This window comes from Montipora capricornis, chromosome 1 (assembly GCF_036669925.1).
Source record: "Montipora capricornis isolate CH-2021 chromosome 1, ASM3666992v2, whole genome shotgun sequence".
Taxonomy (NCBI): domain Eukaryota; kingdom Metazoa; phylum Cnidaria; class Anthozoa; order Scleractinia; family Acroporidae; genus Montipora; species Montipora capricornis.
In genome coordinates, this window is record NC_090883.1 from 18,281,824 (window position 1) to 18,298,637 (window position 16,814).

Genomic DNA, 16,814 nt, shown 5'->3' on the forward strand with positions numbered 1-16,814 from the left:
CACAGTGATTTCTGACAAGTATTAATTAGTAGTGTAGGATGGGAACAGAAATCGATACAACAAAGGAAATGAGTGAAAATGTGTTCAGCCGGGAATCGAACCCGGGTCTCCTGGTTACCGGTCAGATGCCTTACCACTCGGCCACTGAACCAACCCCGCCATTCAGCCGAATTGGAAGGACCTTTAAATGGCAAGCTCTGAGGAGAATCGCACATTTTCTGCAGTGAGGATCGCGTCACTATGCTCAAGTTGATCAGCGATTCACAGTAAATTTCCCCCTATATATGAAATGATTGTGTAAGTTTGAGCGGGGAAATAACAACAACTAACTGCCTCATTTACCTTTGGATCACCAACCTATTCCCTTCAGAAGGCGATTCACAGTGATTTCTGACAAGTATTAATTAGTAGTGTAGGATGGGAACAGAAATCGATACAACAAAGGAAATGAGTGAAAATGTGTTCAGCCGGGAATCGAACCCGGGTCTCCTGGTTACCGGTCAGATGCCTTACCACTCGGCCACTGAACCAACCCGGCCATTCAGCCGAATTGGCCGCTCAAACTTACACAATCATTTCATATATAGGGGGAAATTTACTGTGAATCGCTGATCAACTTGAGCATAGTGACGCGATCCTCACTGCAGAAAATGTGCGATTCTCCTCAGAGCTTGCCATTTAAAGGTCCTTCCAATTCGGCTGAATGGCGGGGTTGGTTCAGTGGCCGAGTGGTAAGGCATCTGACCGGTAACCAGGAGACCCGGGTTCGATTCCCGGCTGAACACATTTTCACTCATTTCCTTTGTTGTATCGATTTCTGTTCCCATCCTACACTACTAATTAATACTTGTCAGAAATCACTGTGAATCGCCTTCTGAAGGGAATAGGTTGGTGATCCAAAGGTAAATGAGGCAGTTAGTTGTTGTTATTTCCCCGCTCAAACTTACACAATCATTTCATATATAGGGGGAAATTTACTGTGAATCGCTGATCAACTTGAGCATAGTGACGCGATCCTCACTGCAGAAAATGTGCGATTCTCCTCAGAGCTTGCCATTTAAAGGTCCTTCCAATTCGGCTGAATGGCGGGGTTGGTTCAGTGGCCGAGTGGTAAGGCATCTGACCGGTAACCAGGAGACCCGGGTTCGATTCCCGGCTGAACACATTTTCACTCATTTCCTTTGTTGTATCGATTTCTGTTCCCATCCTACACTACTAATTAATACTTGTCAGAAATCACTGTGAATCGCCTTCTGAAGGGAATAGGTTGGTGATCCAAAGGTAAATGAGGCAGTTAGTTGTTGTTATTTCCCCGCTCAAACTTACACAATCATTTCATATATAGGGGGAAATTTACTGTGAATCGCTGATCAACTTGAGCATAGTGACGCGATCCTCACTGCAGAAAATGTGCGATTCTCCTCAGAGCTTGCCATTTAAAGGTCCTTCCAATTCGGCTGAATGGCGGGGTTGGTTCAGTGGCCGAGTGGTAAGGCATCTGACCGGTAACCAGGAGACCCGGGTTCGATTCCCGGCTGAACACATTTTCACTCATTTCCTTTGTTGTATCGATTTCTGTTCCCATCCTACACTACTAATTAATACTTGTCAGAAATCACTGTGAATCGCCTTCTGAAGGGAATAGGTTGGTGATCCAAAGGTAAATGAGGCAGTTAGTTGTTGTTATTTCCCCGCTCAAACTTACTCAATCATTTCATATAGGGGGAAATTTACTGTGAATCGCTGATCAACTTGAGCATAGTGACGCGATCCTCACTGCAGAAAATGTGCGATTCTCCTCAGAGCTTGCCATTTAAAGGTCCTTCCAATTCGGCTGAATGGCGGGGTTGGTTCAGTGGCCGAGTGGTAAGGCATCTGACCGGTAACCAGGAGACCCGGGTTCGATTCCCGGCTGAACACATTTTCACTCATTTCCTTTGTTGTATCGATTTCTGTTCCCATCCTACACTACTAATTAATACTTGTCAGAAATCACTGTGAATCGCCTTCTGAAGGGAATAGGTTGGTGATCCAAAGGTAAATGAGGCAGTTAGTTGTTGTTATTTCCCCGCTCAAACTTACACAATCATTTCATATATAGGGGGAAATTTACTGTGAATCGCTGATCAACTTGAGCATAGTGACGCGATCCTCACTGCAGAAAATGTGCGATTCTCCTCAGAGCTTGCCATTTAAAGGTCCTTCCAATTCGGCTGAATGGCGGGGTTGGTTCAGTGGCCGAGTGGTAAGGCATCTGACCGGTAACCAGGAGACCCGGGTTCGATTCCCGGCTGAACACATTTTCACTCATTTCCTTTGTTGTATCGATTTCTGTTCCCATCCTACACTACTAATTAATACTTGTCAGAAATCACTGTGAATCGCCTTCTGAAGGGAATAGGTTGGTGATCCAAAGGTAAATGAGGCAGTTAGTTGTTGTTATTTCCCCGCTCAAACTTACACAATCATTTCATATATAGGGGGAAATTTACTGTGAATCGCTGATCAACTTGAGCATAGTGACGCGATCCTCACTGCAGAAAATGTGCGATTCTCCTCAGAGCTTGCCATTTAAAGGTCCTTCCAATTCGGCTGAATGGCGGGGTTGGTTCAGTGGCCGAGTGGTAAGGCATCTGACCGGTAACCAGGAGACCCGGGTTCGATTCCCGGCTGAACACATTTTCACTCATTTCCTTTGTTGTATCGATTTCTGTTCCCATCCTACACTACTAATTATATATATATATATATATATATATAAAATAACAGTAACTACTTTAAACTACGTCCAATGATAAACCAATGGCAATTACATTAAACAAATAAAACAATGTCAAACCAAACAAAAAAAAAAACAAACCAACAAGGTATATTATCCTTATACTCTGTTACCTGGTGGCATTTAAAGCAAACCCACTCGTAGGACGGTCTCCCAGAGGCAATTTCATTTTCACCAGCCTTAAGGTCGGCCTCAGCTTGTCGGAACCAGCGTTTGGCTTCCCCTGGTTGACGATTCCTTTCGCAAAAACTTGGAGGGATGTACCGCCATGATTTAGAGGAGGAGCCATAATTTCGGGTGAACCGTGTTTTGTAAACTTCTCTGTTCTTGGTGTGTTCCCTTGCGCGCGTTTCTAAAGTGGCGAACAATTCCTCGTATGAACCTCCAAGGCGAGAAACTTCATTCTTTATGTGCTGAAAAGCTTCTCGGTAGAACTCCTCGTCGCCTGGATTATTTATTGGATTCCACCGCAGACATAGCCGTTTAATGACTAGCCGTCTTTCCTCTTCCGGTAATTCCCATGCATCCCTTATAAGATTTGAAATCTCCAGAAAGACCTCCTGCTTATTTCGCAAGCGTCCCTCTTGCTCGTCGAAGATCTCTTGCGGTCGGTGAAATTTGTAAAGGTTTACAGCCTTTACTACTGCTTCCTTGTCGTGACCAATACTTATCTTGTATTGCTTTTTCAAGCAGTCCGCATTTTCGCTTAAGACCATGTCGATTACTATTGCGTAGATGTAGATTGGAAGACCTTCTTTCAGTTGCAGACTTGGATCATCTAACTGATACCCTACGTATTCCCCTTGTTCAAATTCTTCAAAAGCATTATTCAGGAGATGATGGTCCTCGACTGGAATCAAGGTGCCAGGTTCAGGATAGATCCCCATTTCTTGTGCACTGATGCTGTCATCCTTCCGAATATTCATTGTATCCAAAAGTGACCAAATTGAGGATGGAGAGCAGCGCAGCATTTCAGAGATGATGAAAGACTTCTTTCCGAGATATTCCCCATACATTTTCACGATCACATCTGTTACCACGGATGTGGTGGAGATGGTATTACTCATCCCAGTTTCTGTATTGATGTAGATCTTCCATACGTTCTCCCCACAATCTTCAAACGTTTCTTGAAAGTACGGTACCATGGCTTCACTCCCTTCAATCAGAACGTTGTTGTGAAAAAGAGAAGTTTCTAGCCGTTCTACAGCGTTAAGTTGAATGCTTCTAAGGCGCTTCTCGATACGCAAAAACACGCTTTCATCTATGTCTTTTCTTTGAGACTTTGCGTGTCGTATGATTCTTGCGATTCCACGGCCAAACTGCAAAGACGATAGCCGCTGTCTCAGTGTCGTAATGTCCTGATTTTTCACTTCAGATTTATCATCTGGATTTCTCACTTTTTCCTTGACCTCCAAGGATAAAAATTTGGGCCGCAAGGGAAGGGGAAGTTTCATCATTAGATCTGCGTGGTTCATCATGAAAGATTTGCAGTTAACGTCCATATGGCTGAGATCAAGCACCATCAGTCGATCCAGTTTCTTGATACGTGTGCCATAGGTGGGAGCATCGTCGAATATCAGGTCAGTTGCCTTATGCAAGGAAACAGGAATTGTAGTAAGGGACGCATTTGGGGAGACAAGCGCTGCTGACATTGCTGGAAGATACAAGGTAGAAACAGAGGCCACATCTTGGTCATCGTCCTGTAACTTGTCAAAGAAGCCTTTCACTGCCTTAGAACAATCATGAATCTCGTTTGGATGCATGCTGGCACTCTTGCAACTCTGCTGCAGCATCGTTAAGACCATGGCGTAATGGCTCGTGTTAACATTCTTGGAGCAGCCTAAGAATTCGAACAGCGATCGAAATTTTCCAAATTCCAGAGGTATTCTGTAGAGAAAAGGCTTAATCTCAAGATGTTCATACATTTCAAGGACGGCCTGCTTTGGAAGAATAAACTTCCTTCCTTCTTCCACCAATATACAGGAAGTACTTTGGAGACCTATGGGACTGCCCTTTTGCAAATGTTCTTGCAGAAATATGTAAATCTTTTCCATGACCTCTGTTATTGTAGAGTCCTCTTGGTGCAAAAAGCCTTCTTCATTGTAGTTGCTTTGAAGATATGAGCAAAAGGTCTGACAGTGCCTGACAACGATATCAACCGATGGCTTTTTAATGATTTGAAGCTCTGAGAGAAACTCACTAAGATAGTTCTCACGGTTTTTTCGAGGAGGGCAATCAAGCTCAAAGCGCCTGTTCCTCGGATCAGCCCAGCTTGGAAGCAAATTTGCTTTTGTCCAGACGATTTCTTCAAAGTTGCAGACAACGGCTCTTTCAAAGGCGATATATGGGATATTTCCCCCTCTCTTTTCGGCAAAAGGTGGACAAAGATTTTGCAGTCGTGTCGAAACAGGATCTGCAGCCACAAAGGGAACATGACGTACGCACGATAACAGGCCTTCACTAACCACATTAGGGCGAGAGATCAGGTGACCGACTAAAATTTCAGACTTTTTCTTCGTCTTTTCAGTTCTTGCTGTTTCAGCTTCGTGCGCAACTTGCTTGGCATATCCAAGGAAAAGGCCTTTAGAAACCTCTGCCACCAGGCCTACCTTCTTCAAAAATGGTAACCAGTCGTGAGATGAGAAGGGTGTTGGAGGAAATTTCTCGTCTGATAACATTGTATGGAAAACTTCATTTTCAGGGTCATAGAAATTGCACGCTGTTTTCAACGTGCCTTCCCCTGCTGGAATGAATGCAACCATTTTCAAACACTCAACGAGCCGTTCTCTCTGTCTCTTTTCTTCGTCTTTCTCTAATGGATTTTCCAACAAGACAAATTGACGAAGGTACTGAAGGTGAGCTAATCTTCCTTTTTGGCTTAATTGTGAAAAGCATTGCAGGATAAACTGCGTGTAGACTTCCATAGGTGTTACACTCTTCACTCCTAAGAACGTATACAGCTCTGAGAGGCTACTGCAGGATTCCAAAAACAAACAGCCCAGAGTTTTTTCAATAACACACATTCCGTTTTTGGGGATCTGGGGTAAAAGGAAAACATTATTGCCCTCAAGCCGAGAAACAGTACCGCCAGCCGTTGGAAAAAACGGGAGCTTCCTCAACGTTTCTTTGTCAGCCTCTTTCAAATATTCAAAATGGCGGCTGAAGTAAGCCAGAACAACTTTAGAACTTGACTCCGTTAACGTCTCATCAAGGGAACGGGGATCGGTCTTCAGCTTCTGTTTCAGTACTGTTATAAGGGAATGGGGTGTCCTCAGAGATGCGACTAATTTTCGTGCCATGTCATATGATTCTCTTTTGATTAGAGTTGTCCCAGAGCTTTTTTGCGTTAGTACCTGCCAATTAAGCTCTGGTAAACCCAAATTCCTAAAAATCTCTACAAGTGTTCGGCTGGGCTCGCCACAATCAGTGAAATCAACGACAGACTCTGCCATACTCAAGGGGACCAAGAGATGACAAACGAGTGTCTGCTCTTGGTTCTCACTCCCAGGAGTTCGTGGGGTTACCCGCTTTGTCTCAGTAGCTGGAAGAATGGCCCATGATGATAAAGGTGAGAGCAGGTCAGGAATATTCAAATCTACAGTTTCTTCGCTTGAAGCTGGTTCCTTCATAGCATGATCGACAAACTCATGCAAAAATCTCCAAACTCGGTAAATCCAGTCACGATTTGGTAAGGAGCCACCTGGTGCGTCAGGTAACCACTCGGCATAGTGATCTTCACTACGAAAACGGGGGGGCAAGTTACAAGGCAACTGAGATGAAAAAATCTCAACATCCAGGGGTCGGAAGACAGACGAGGCTCTGCTGTCAACTCTGTTGAAAATTTGGTAGCGAAGCTCTTTGTGAACAAACATTGATTGTGATTTTGGCAAGATATCCTGATACTGACTCAAGCACGTAGGTTCGCTCTTACTAAAGATGTTCAGAACGAAATCATCAGTAAGAAGCAATGGAAGCAAAGAAAGATTATCGACAAAGTGCTCTTCATCCTTGCAGTACTTGAGGACCCTCATTACCCCTTCCTTACTTTGAAATGGTGATTTGCTTACATGACATGGAAGAAGTCCAATTTTACAAGGCTGGTCCGCCTTATTGAAAGACTTGTACAAGTCCATAACCGCGCCAGGGGAAACACAGCGGGTGTCTACTCCAGCTTCTTTAAACGAGTTAAAGATATCCATTGATAATGCTACTAAGTTGACACCAGTTTCTAAAAAGGTTTCTTCAAGTTCTATTTTCTCTTTACGCCTGCAGTCTTCGCGTTTTTTTCGATCGTCTTCTTTTTCAGAGCACTGTGGCGGCAACGCAGCAAAACATCCTTTTATTTCGAGATTGTTGAAAAATGTCAGGTCCATGCCTTTTCCAGTCGGTGGAAACCATGTTAATTGCACTCTGTCTGCTCTGGCGGATCTTTTAGCACGGCTAACACGTCTTGCTTTCACAGTTTTTACCATGGGAAGAAGGCGCAATTTCTTTGTATCCATTTCTTGGTAAACTGAATTAACCACTATCCTCCAGTACGGGTCTTCAATAGGATGAGTTGGAAAAAGCTTCTCATATGCGCTTAGTCGTGATAAGATGGACGTTTTGCTGAGAAAAGGACGAGCATCCTCTTCTGAAACAGGCAGTTGTAAAATTACTCGAGCTTCAGTTAAAAGGGTGAGATAGCATGAAGCAATGACATCACGTAGCAAGGCCTTATTCCAGTCACTCCTGTAGCCGCTTTCTTCATCACGCCACAAATATCTCCTGCTCTCATGATCCAACGCAAAGTGACCATTAATGTGCACGGGCAGGTCAGTTTCTAGTGGAAGTGGAAGAAAGCAGAAAGCTTTCTTTTTCCTTTCGTCTACTGAGCTTGAGTTGTTACCTCCAAGGAAGCATGCGACACCACCACGAGGAAGCATTCCTAAGCGATCATCCCTAAAAGCACGAATAATGATCTCCTCCACAGGTTTCTCAAAACCAATTTGTTGGACAGTCAACCAATTCTCTTCATTTCCAAGGTTGTCTCGTAACCTCATAGTGTACATACATCTCTTGACTTTCATGTCTGGTGGAAGAATTTTCTCGGTCCTCACTCTCTTACCTTCTGCTTTTAAATAGTCAGAGAATTCTTGCCTTTTTTCTTCATCCTCCTCCGACATAATGACCTCGACAGAATAACAATTTAGCAGAATTCCTTTTTCATTTATCTCAGAAATGCTTATCTTCTTCACGTTGTTGACAAAGAGGAGAACTTCAAAGAGCTCCTTCTTTAGGTCTCGCATCATTGCATCCAGTTTCGCAACAGTGACTGGAATTTGGGATATTCGTGATTGTTTAGCCATTTTTTCTGACCTCAGAGGAAAACGAAACAATGTTCCATTCTGTAAAGGGAAAATGTCCTCTAAGTAGCAGAAGAAGACATCTGGAAACTTTTCCTTCAAAGTATTGATGTCTCTGAACATCCTGCCAGGATTTTCCTCAGTTGAATGGCGAACGTACTTGCAGTGTGGATCGAACACGCATAAAACATCTCCAATTTCTTCACCTTTTGATATGAAAGACGGCACATCCGTCAAGTGATAGACAGCATTGAAGCCGACTCCGTACTGACCGGTCTTGTTTGGATCATGTCCCTTGCTACCCTCCCCAAGGCTACATATACCTTTGATATCGTCATTGGTGAATGGCTTGTTGTTGTACACACATAGTGCAGGACCTTGCATTGGTTTCCAACTATCTGCAAATACTGTCTGATCGCGGTGATATCTGGGATCTTTAACAAAGCAAATCTCAGTCGCTTGCGCGTCATCAGCATTTTGCAAAAGCTCTTTTAAAATTTCTTTATTGCCTGGGTAGCCTTCCAGAATGCGCTTTAAACGATTTGTGAGCTTCTCCTTCTGACCAAATGGAAATCCGACGTCATGATTTTGTAAAGCTTCCTCCCTATGCGTTTTCACTCCAAGTTGTGTACAGATTGGCCAAGAGATACGCTCGTGGACAAATTGTTCATCTGGATCTTCAGGCATCCATGGACAGTCTTTGAAGCATAGATCAGATGCATAACGCATCACTCCCCTAGAATCTGGCAGGCAAATCGATTCATACTTATTTTCTGGTGAGGGGTCTCCTTTTCGTCTCAGAGCCTCGGAAAGTTGGTGTACCATGTTAATAACCGCTTCCAAGGTTAGTTCATCAAGCTGCATTTCAAGGAACTTTTTGTGCACGTCACGAAGGCTAGAAATGTAGTCTGTTGCATCGAACTCTTTCCGCACACCAGCATGTTTAAAGAGTTCACAGTAGTCTTCAGCTAAGTTCTCTGGAAGTTTGTTAAGGTAAGGGGAGCAGTCAGCCTTGACTTCGAAAGCCACATGGTCTGCAGAAAAGAACCTTTTCCCGACAAGAATAAATCTTGTTCCTTGAAAAGGATTAGGAGAGCAGCTTGTCATTCTGTTCTGAAAAAATGAATAAGCCTCAGTGCAAACATGACGCACTTCATCATAACCCCTTGCGATCAGCTCCTCAATGTTGACAGATATGGCATTCTCGAGTTGTTTTATGACATGCTGTGTTGTAACTTCTTTGTCTTCCAACTTTAAGAACAGTTTCACGTTTGGAGGGATTTTGCAGTCAGCAAGCAGCTCTGTGCAACACACAAGGTACTTCTTCTCCACAAGGAAAATGTCCTTTGGGGGAACCAAAGGATTTCTCTCCTTTACCAAATGATCAGCTTTCCAGGTAAGAGGGAACGACTCTGGTTTTTCTAGGACCGGAAGGAATGGTGCTTCTAGGAGGCGCCTCAAAACCATTTTTGGAGGTTTGTCATTCTGGCGTTTCAACTTCTTCTCCATGAATTTAAGTATGGCTTTCACACGCTTCAAAGCCGCTTTACTGTCGACTGCATTCAATCTTTGAACACTCTCTGCTCTCTCCGCAATATCTTCCCACGGAAGATCTTCTGAAGTCATTCCAAGTTCCTCAAGCTTTTCGAGTCTTGCAGATTTCAAAAACGTATCGTCACCGCATGGAAATCTACCATCTTCACGACAAAATAGAGCGGCAGCCTCTCCCTTAGGATTCACCAACTGGCCAGGACGCCGGAGTCGGAAACCCCCTGGTGTTGTTGGAATGCAAGCACTTTCTTTTAACAGTTCATCAAAATCCTTCTCATTTTGATCCAAGGAATGCAACACCAGAACATCTCTCATATTTGGACGAATAACTGAAATATTTGGAAAAAAAACTTCCACAAAAAAGCGCCTTCTGTCGTACGTTTTTTCCACTAAGGACGCTTCAAGGCCACAGTCACGGAAGGAATGAAATACATCACTTGGTAAATCAATGACAACTTCTTCTGCTTTGGAAAACTGCTCAAAAACTACAAATGAATCTTCTCCTACTTTATGATCCGTGCGGAGATCTGGATGAAGAAAAACCACCCGAGAAAAGTTGACCCATTCGTTTCCATCAAAGAATAGGTCCTTGGCTCCACGTGCAAGCTTGTAGTAGAAAGAACTCACAACAGGTAAGCATTCTTTGTTTACTTTAGTTACTTCAGAGGCTTTGGGCCACAATGAATGAAAGGCATATGAATCATCGTCAGGAGCAAGTGATTTCACATCTTCAAGGAGGGAAATGTAGGCAGCCGAGATGGAATCTCCCATTAGCGTATTGTTCCATTTTACCCCGGTGCATTCCTTGTCATCTTCTAGTTTCTCCTGCAAATGGCGTCGATTGGAAGTCACTGCAAACGCTCCATTTATGTGAACAGGAAGACCGCTATGTATCGGTAGAGGAAGGTAACAGAAAATTGTACCGTTAACGTTTTTTTCATCGGCCCACTTTACGACAGGCGAGGGCAGGAACGTCCCTGCCGCAGTTGGAACCAGTTGAACAGCAACTCCCGCTGATGGAAGAAGGGCGGGATCTCCTCTTGCAAGGTCCATCGCCTTTCCTGTTCCCATTGATGAAACAATAAGCCACGTTTCACACTCTCTTAGGGGACGATTCTTCATGTTAAAGAACTCTTGACCAGAACTGGCCAAAACACATTCGATTTCCACCGCAACTGAAGACTCTAAAAATCTGCAACTCTCTCCACTTTTTGTAACATAAGAGCACGCCTGAAGAATGTTACTCTGTTTGATTAGCTCCTGTTGCTCTGCATCCAGCTTTTGAGACGTGATCGGTGGATTTACAGGGACAGACAGTGGTCTTAGAATTCTACCTTGCGATATTGATTTGTTCACCTGGCATAGTAACACAGGCTGTGGGGTTTGGCAGGATGACCTCGATAGGCTATATATCTTCAGACTGATGACGTTCTGCGTGAACAGTAGCAGCGATTGCGCTTTGTCCAGGAACATTTCCAACAACTTTCGTATTTCTTCGTCACTGTAATATAGCCTTTTAATTTCACTACGTCTGGCCTGCTCTTTGGTTCTTAACGGGAATCGAAACAACGTTCCATGAAAGGAGTTGTCATCTTTGTCCAAACTTAGATCACACCCAAAAATGTTGTTAAATGGTTTGAATTGATCACGGTAATTTCTCAGTCGCCTTGTATTTTTGTTCAAGTCAATCTTTATTCCAGGCTTGCTTTTGTTCCTGATTAATTTACCCAGATAGGAGAAGTGGGGATCAAATATCACAAAATAGTTTCTGCTGAGAAACATAGGTACATCTGTCAGGTTGTAGACAGCATTAAATCCAAGCCCAAACTTCCCTATTTTCTCAGTCTCTTGTTCTTTTGTACCACCATTCAATTTTGTAATGTTTACAAAATCTTCATCACGAAACTCGGCGTCGTTATAAACCCACAAAGCAGGACCTTGACATCCCTTCATTCCCGTGTCAATCAGACTGGTCAAGGCATCTTGGTTGCTTCTTTCATCATAGAGGAATCTGACTTCTGTGGCACCAGCGTCGTCTGCATTCTGAATAAGCTCTTTTGCTACAGAAAATCCATCCGTGTACTCTTCTAACAGCCTGTTAAGCCTGTCTGTAAGTTTTTCCTCTTGTCCAAACTCCTCTCCCACAGATAGTTCATCGGGATCAATTAAGCTGTTGGTTAGGGTGCGAACATTAAATAGTTCAGCGGTGCTACCAGGAACATTGGGATGAACAAAAAAATGCTGTATGTCTCCATCATCGTTGTTCAGTAGGTCCCATTCGCTCTCACAATACACACAGTTTTCAGCAGATGCAAGCTTCACAAAAACATCCCCTTCTACGTACGTTGGAATTAATACTTTGTCCTGAAGTTCCTGAGGCAGTTGATGACCATCACTTGGCTTCACTTCATTAAGAATTGCAATAGATAACTGTAAGTCTCTTTTGACTTCCACTGGCTCAAAGTCATGCTTTCTTTGGTCATACTTCTCCTTGATCAACTCAAGTACACTAAGAAGAACCAATTCATCACATTCCTTTGGCATTCCAGACATAGAGAACAAATCACTGTACTTAATCATTTCTTGGGGAAGGGAATATACGTAGGGCGAGAGGTCAAGGGAAGGCTTCTTAGAAAGCATAACAGAGGGAAATGAAAAGCCGTCTCCATTCCAAATCCATCTTGAATTACGGATTTCTTCCAGGGCGCACCTGAAATCAGCCTCTTCCGCATGGGAAAGAAAATAATTGTAAACATCTTGGACCTGCAGCATGTACAGTGGCTTTTCATCCTGGGTGTAAAAGTTGACCAAAAGGTTTAAATGCCTTACGACGTCCAAAATTTGGGGCTTTTTGTCCCAACCAAAGTATTTGGCCAACTTGCTGGAGGTTTTAATTTTGACAATCGGCTTCACCGATCCGATGAGGTTAACGTTTTCGTGACTGTAAACTCCTGACGGCTTGAAGAAGATCGGGCCATTTTCTTTAGCTTCTCCGCAAAAAGGAAGCCCCTTTGGAAATTTGTCGGGTTTTTGTTCAACTCTACGTACCCAAGAACTTTCTTGGAGCAGTTCTCCTAAAGGTTTTTCATTTACAGGTTCTTCAAGCTTTGACGGGTTACTTTCCAAGTATGCTATGACTGCTTCTGCCTTTGATTCTGCTAATAATATGACTGGGATTTCCGAAATCTTTCGAGCACTGTGGTAGAGATCTTCAGTGGTTATGTCAGCCTCACTTTTCATACCAAGTTTCTTGAGAATTGCAAGGACTGACGGGTCATTGTACTGATCTCCTACTGGAAAGACATCCTCGTCTGCAAAAAATCTACAAAGCAGGTCATTTCTTGGATCAAAGATGTCTCTAGGGCTGACACGACCATTCTTCGTTGGAACAAAACGCAATGTTCTCATTTCCTCTTCAAATCTTGTTCGGTTACCAGCATGATTATCGTATCTCTTAATCACAACATCCATAAGTTTGTCAATTTCATCATCGCTATACGTTCTGTTGTGAACGCAAGGAAAGATCCCTTCCACCAGAAAATCAGTGGTTGCCAGAGTTTGTATGTTTAGCAAGCGAGCTAACCTTCTCGAATCTTCACCTCTCGTGTCAACGAATTTTTTTTCTTCAAGGGGAGCCACTGGAAAAACGTATGCATCTTCTGGTGCTGCCCCCCAGATGTCTTTCTTTGATACAAAAAATTGTGACCCTCCAACAGTCTCGAATAATGGGAGAAAGTTTAGAGTACGTTTTTCTTCTGAATTCAGTGACGAACTCTCCGAAAGCAATTTTCTCAGTGAACGTTTCTCGTCATCTGTAACTTTCTTGTCCAGCAATATTGCTGAGTGCATTCCCTCACCCATCTCAGAGGCGGAAACTGCCATGGCCTTCAAAACACCGTGGACAGACGGCCGGTGGACATACGTGCCTACGACACTAGGGTGGTTTCTCAAAAAGTCAGGCAAGGCTTTCAAGACAATCACCCCGAGCCTCTCCAAAACGTCCTTCACATTTTTCTCCAAGCATTCCTTGTCCAACTCTTGTACGACAATTTTTGATGGATTTTTTAGTTTTGTGAGGGTGACTTTTGAGAGCTCAAGGGGAACCAAAGGGAGATTATTCATCTTGGAGAGGTCTTCTGACGTCTTAAAATGTTTGCTTAAGTACTCCCATATGCACCTCAGCCAATCTTTTGTTGGAGACCACTGTAGCTCATCACTGTTTGACCTGGCTCCCGTCAACATTTCTCGTAGCAGATCAGGTACATGGTCTTTGGCAAGCAGTGTTAACTGAGTGCAACCTGTAAAAAAAGTGGGAAATGAGTCGTGGTCTTGTAGTTTGAAAACTCCTTTGCGTGGTTAAGTTTTTAACACAAACATAGCATTCGAAATAATCCACAAGCTGAAGTCTACCGAAACTACAAAAGGTGACACGAATTTAAGAGGCAGCTGTTTTCTTTATCTTCCTATTGATTGCATGTAACTGAAAGAGTCAAACGTGCAACAATAAATGACACATGTTTGTGCTGCGTGGAACGTTGTTTAGTTCCTTCTGTTAGTCCAATGTAGTTCTTTCCGGTTGGGCCACTTTCTATTATTACATCGGCGTGACACAACCGGAAAGAACTACACTGGACTAACAGAAGGAACTTTTAAGCAACGTTACACGCAGCACAAACTTTCTTTCGGAACAGAAACTATTCAAACAGCACGGAACTATCAAAACATATTACAATTAACTCGAGTATTTTAGCGACCGCTCCGGCCTACAGCAACAAAAGCAAACGGTGCCACTTGTGCCTCGCAGAAAAACGTTACTTAATTAGAGCCAAGAAGCCGTCTTTATTAAACAAAAGAACAGAACTCATTTCTAAATGCCGCCACGAGAATAAATTTTACTTAGCAAATTTCACAAGCCGCCAACAATAGCTCTATAGCATCTTTATTTCACACGTAGATCAGATCACACTAGTGAATTAATTAGCTACTTAGCTAATTTGTATATAGAAAGGTATGTTCTTAATTGAATAAAGTTCTGTCTGACGAGCGCTTAGGCGCGAAACTCAGAGTTACATAGAATCGATGCGTCCTCTTTATGTATAGCCTGAGTTTACTTAGAGTTTGTGAGTCGGTTTTGAATTTGTCAATCACAGTCAGTACTTTTGTGACAATGCTTGGCAGAAATCGAACGCCTACAACTTTGAAATGACTCAGAACTAATCTCTTATATTGGACTTATAATCAGCGCAAGTCAGAAAACATCTAAGCTTGACCCTTAAGGTGCCAAAGATTCCCCTCATGCAATGACCAGTAAAATAATTATAGTCAGCCGTTAGACAAGAGTAAACTCTAGAAGTGGCATTGTTGAGGCTGGGGTGGAGTTTGATCCTAGCTGGAATCATAGCTGCGAAAAGCAAGAACTTTGTACGACATCTGAAGGTGCTAAGCTACAGCATTAATGGGTAGCTTTTTGTAAATCCAGTCACTTTTCGTGCCTTATTATCTTGTTTTATCTTGTTTTAGCCCATTGTTTTAGACTTTCTTGATATTCATTGCAATAATCAGGCAAATGCCAGAAAGAAGGAATACAGTGATTTTGAAAAAAAGCGACAGCGATTTCTTATTGACTAGGATGTATAGCAACGGTTAAACAACCAATTTGCAGTAAACTGCTAACTGAAATGAATCTTAGAGTCTTAATTGATTAAGCTATTATTCTTAACGTTGTTTAAGAAATGTTCAACCTCGGGAAAGCTCGACTTTGGGGGCACCCAATTGCTTGTAGAGAAAATTGTTGGAAAAAGTTCATCAGCTGTGTGATTACTGTCATCTGGATTTCTCCCGTGATGGAATACAGCTAGACGAATTCGTCTCTCAAATTTGTCGAGATCATCAATGGTTTTCTGCCAGTTAACATCCTTCGGCGTCGGGCAAAACGCTGGTCCCTTCGTCAAAAAGGAACTTTCTGCATCAGAGAGATCACAAGACGTTAAATTGATGGGATGTAAATCCGGAAGGTTCTCATCGAGCTTTCTTGAGGTTGAACTTTCCTTAAACAACGTGAAGAAAGACATTCTCGAGCCTAAGACCTTGAGTAAAGCCAAAGACAATCTGACGAGATCAGCCTTAGGTAAACTTAAATCTATTGATAATGTATTTAGAATTCAAGATAAGGGATCTAGGTTTGTTATTACTTCCCTAAATGAGTATCAAGATAAGATGTTTGGGCAACTTCACAATGATCTCCATTATAATAAGCTTAACCATGACCCTACTATTGAGCATTTTGAAAAGGTCAAAAATTGGGGACGGAAATGGTTCAGTGAAGGTCAGATTAGTCAGGAGAGTTGAGTTGCTAATTTGGAACTAAACCGAGGGCGGCATTTGGCAATGTGAAGACTAATAAAGAAGGCAACCCTCTCCGCTTAATTACATCTTGCTGCGGAACGGCAATTGAAAGACTTTCTGCTTTTACTGAATTTTATCTCAAACCTTTCGCCCAAACTCTACCTTCGTTTGTTAAGGTCCTCTACCACCTGGGTGTTTGCTGGTCTCTTGGGATGTTGTTGCGATGTTTCCCAATATTGATAACAACTTAGGCATTTCAGCTGTTAGAAAAGCTTTTGATTCTAAATCAGTTATTTTTCCATCAACCGAATGCATTGTGGAGGCTATCGAAATTTGTCTTTAAACCAATTGTCAATTTTCTGGGAAAAATTTTGTGCAAAAACGTGGTACGGCTATGGGCTTCCAAAACGCATGTAGTTATGCCGACTTGGGTATGGGATTGATTGACGAGAAAGCTAAGTTTGGAGGTGCTATGAAGCCCTTGTTGTGGTGGAGATATAGGGATGATGTTTTCGATGTTTGGACACATGGTTTGCCTAAGTTATTAGAGTTTACCGAGTACATCAATTCCCTTTAATCCACTATTAAATTTGAGCTGGTATATTCTGAGCATACCCTCAATGTCTTGGATCTTACACTACACCTTCAAGATGGGTTCATTATTACGGATATTTACGCCAAGCCTACAGATAGATCTTTATTTACCCTTTTCCAGTTCTCACCCGGCACACTGTAAAAGGGCGATTCCTTATGAGGTTGCTTTACGCGTTAGACGCAATTGTTCCACTGATGAG

The 16,814-nt window shown here is 42.8% G+C and overlaps 1 protein-coding gene and 8 non-coding genes across 10 annotated transcripts in view; 6 read left to right on the top strand and 3 right to left on the bottom strand.

The window, feature by feature from the left end:
* LOC138020276 (sacsin-like) overlaps nucleotides 1–16,814 on the bottom strand; it is a 71,658-nt gene that overhangs the window by 9,148 nt on the left and 45,696 nt on the right. For both annotated transcript variants that reach the window (XM_068867313.1, XM_068867356.1), the window contains exon 8: nucleotides 2,893–13,973. In XM_068867313.1, coding sequence (XP_068723414.1) covers nucleotides 2,893–13,973 — 11,081 coding nt within the window. The remainder of the gene's footprint in view (nucleotides 1–2,892; nucleotides 13,974–16,814) is intronic.
* Nucleotides 80–151, bottom strand: Trnat-ggu (transfer RNA threonine (anticodon GGU)). Its single transcript has one exon. It is a non-coding gene; the product is annotated as a tRNA-Thr (tRNA).
* Nucleotides 459–530, bottom strand: Trnat-ggu (transfer RNA threonine (anticodon GGU)). The gene has a single exon. It is a non-coding gene; the product is annotated as a tRNA-Thr (tRNA).
* Trnat-ggu (transfer RNA threonine (anticodon GGU)) lies at nucleotides 715–786 on the top strand. Its single transcript has one exon. It is a non-coding gene; the product is annotated as a tRNA-Thr (tRNA).
* Trnat-ggu (transfer RNA threonine (anticodon GGU)) lies at nucleotides 1,094–1,165 on the top strand. The gene has a single exon. It is a non-coding gene; the product is annotated as a tRNA-Thr (tRNA).
* Nucleotides 1,473–1,544, top strand: Trnat-ggu (transfer RNA threonine (anticodon GGU)). The gene has a single exon. It is a non-coding gene; the product is annotated as a tRNA-Thr (tRNA).
* Trnat-ggu (transfer RNA threonine (anticodon GGU)) lies at nucleotides 1,850–1,921 on the top strand. The gene has a single exon. It is a non-coding gene; the product is annotated as a tRNA-Thr (tRNA).
* On the top strand, nucleotides 2,229–2,300 carry Trnat-ggu (transfer RNA threonine (anticodon GGU)). Its single transcript has one exon. It is a non-coding gene; the product is annotated as a tRNA-Thr (tRNA).
* On the top strand, nucleotides 2,608–2,679 carry Trnat-ggu (transfer RNA threonine (anticodon GGU)). The gene has a single exon. It is a non-coding gene; the product is annotated as a tRNA-Thr (tRNA).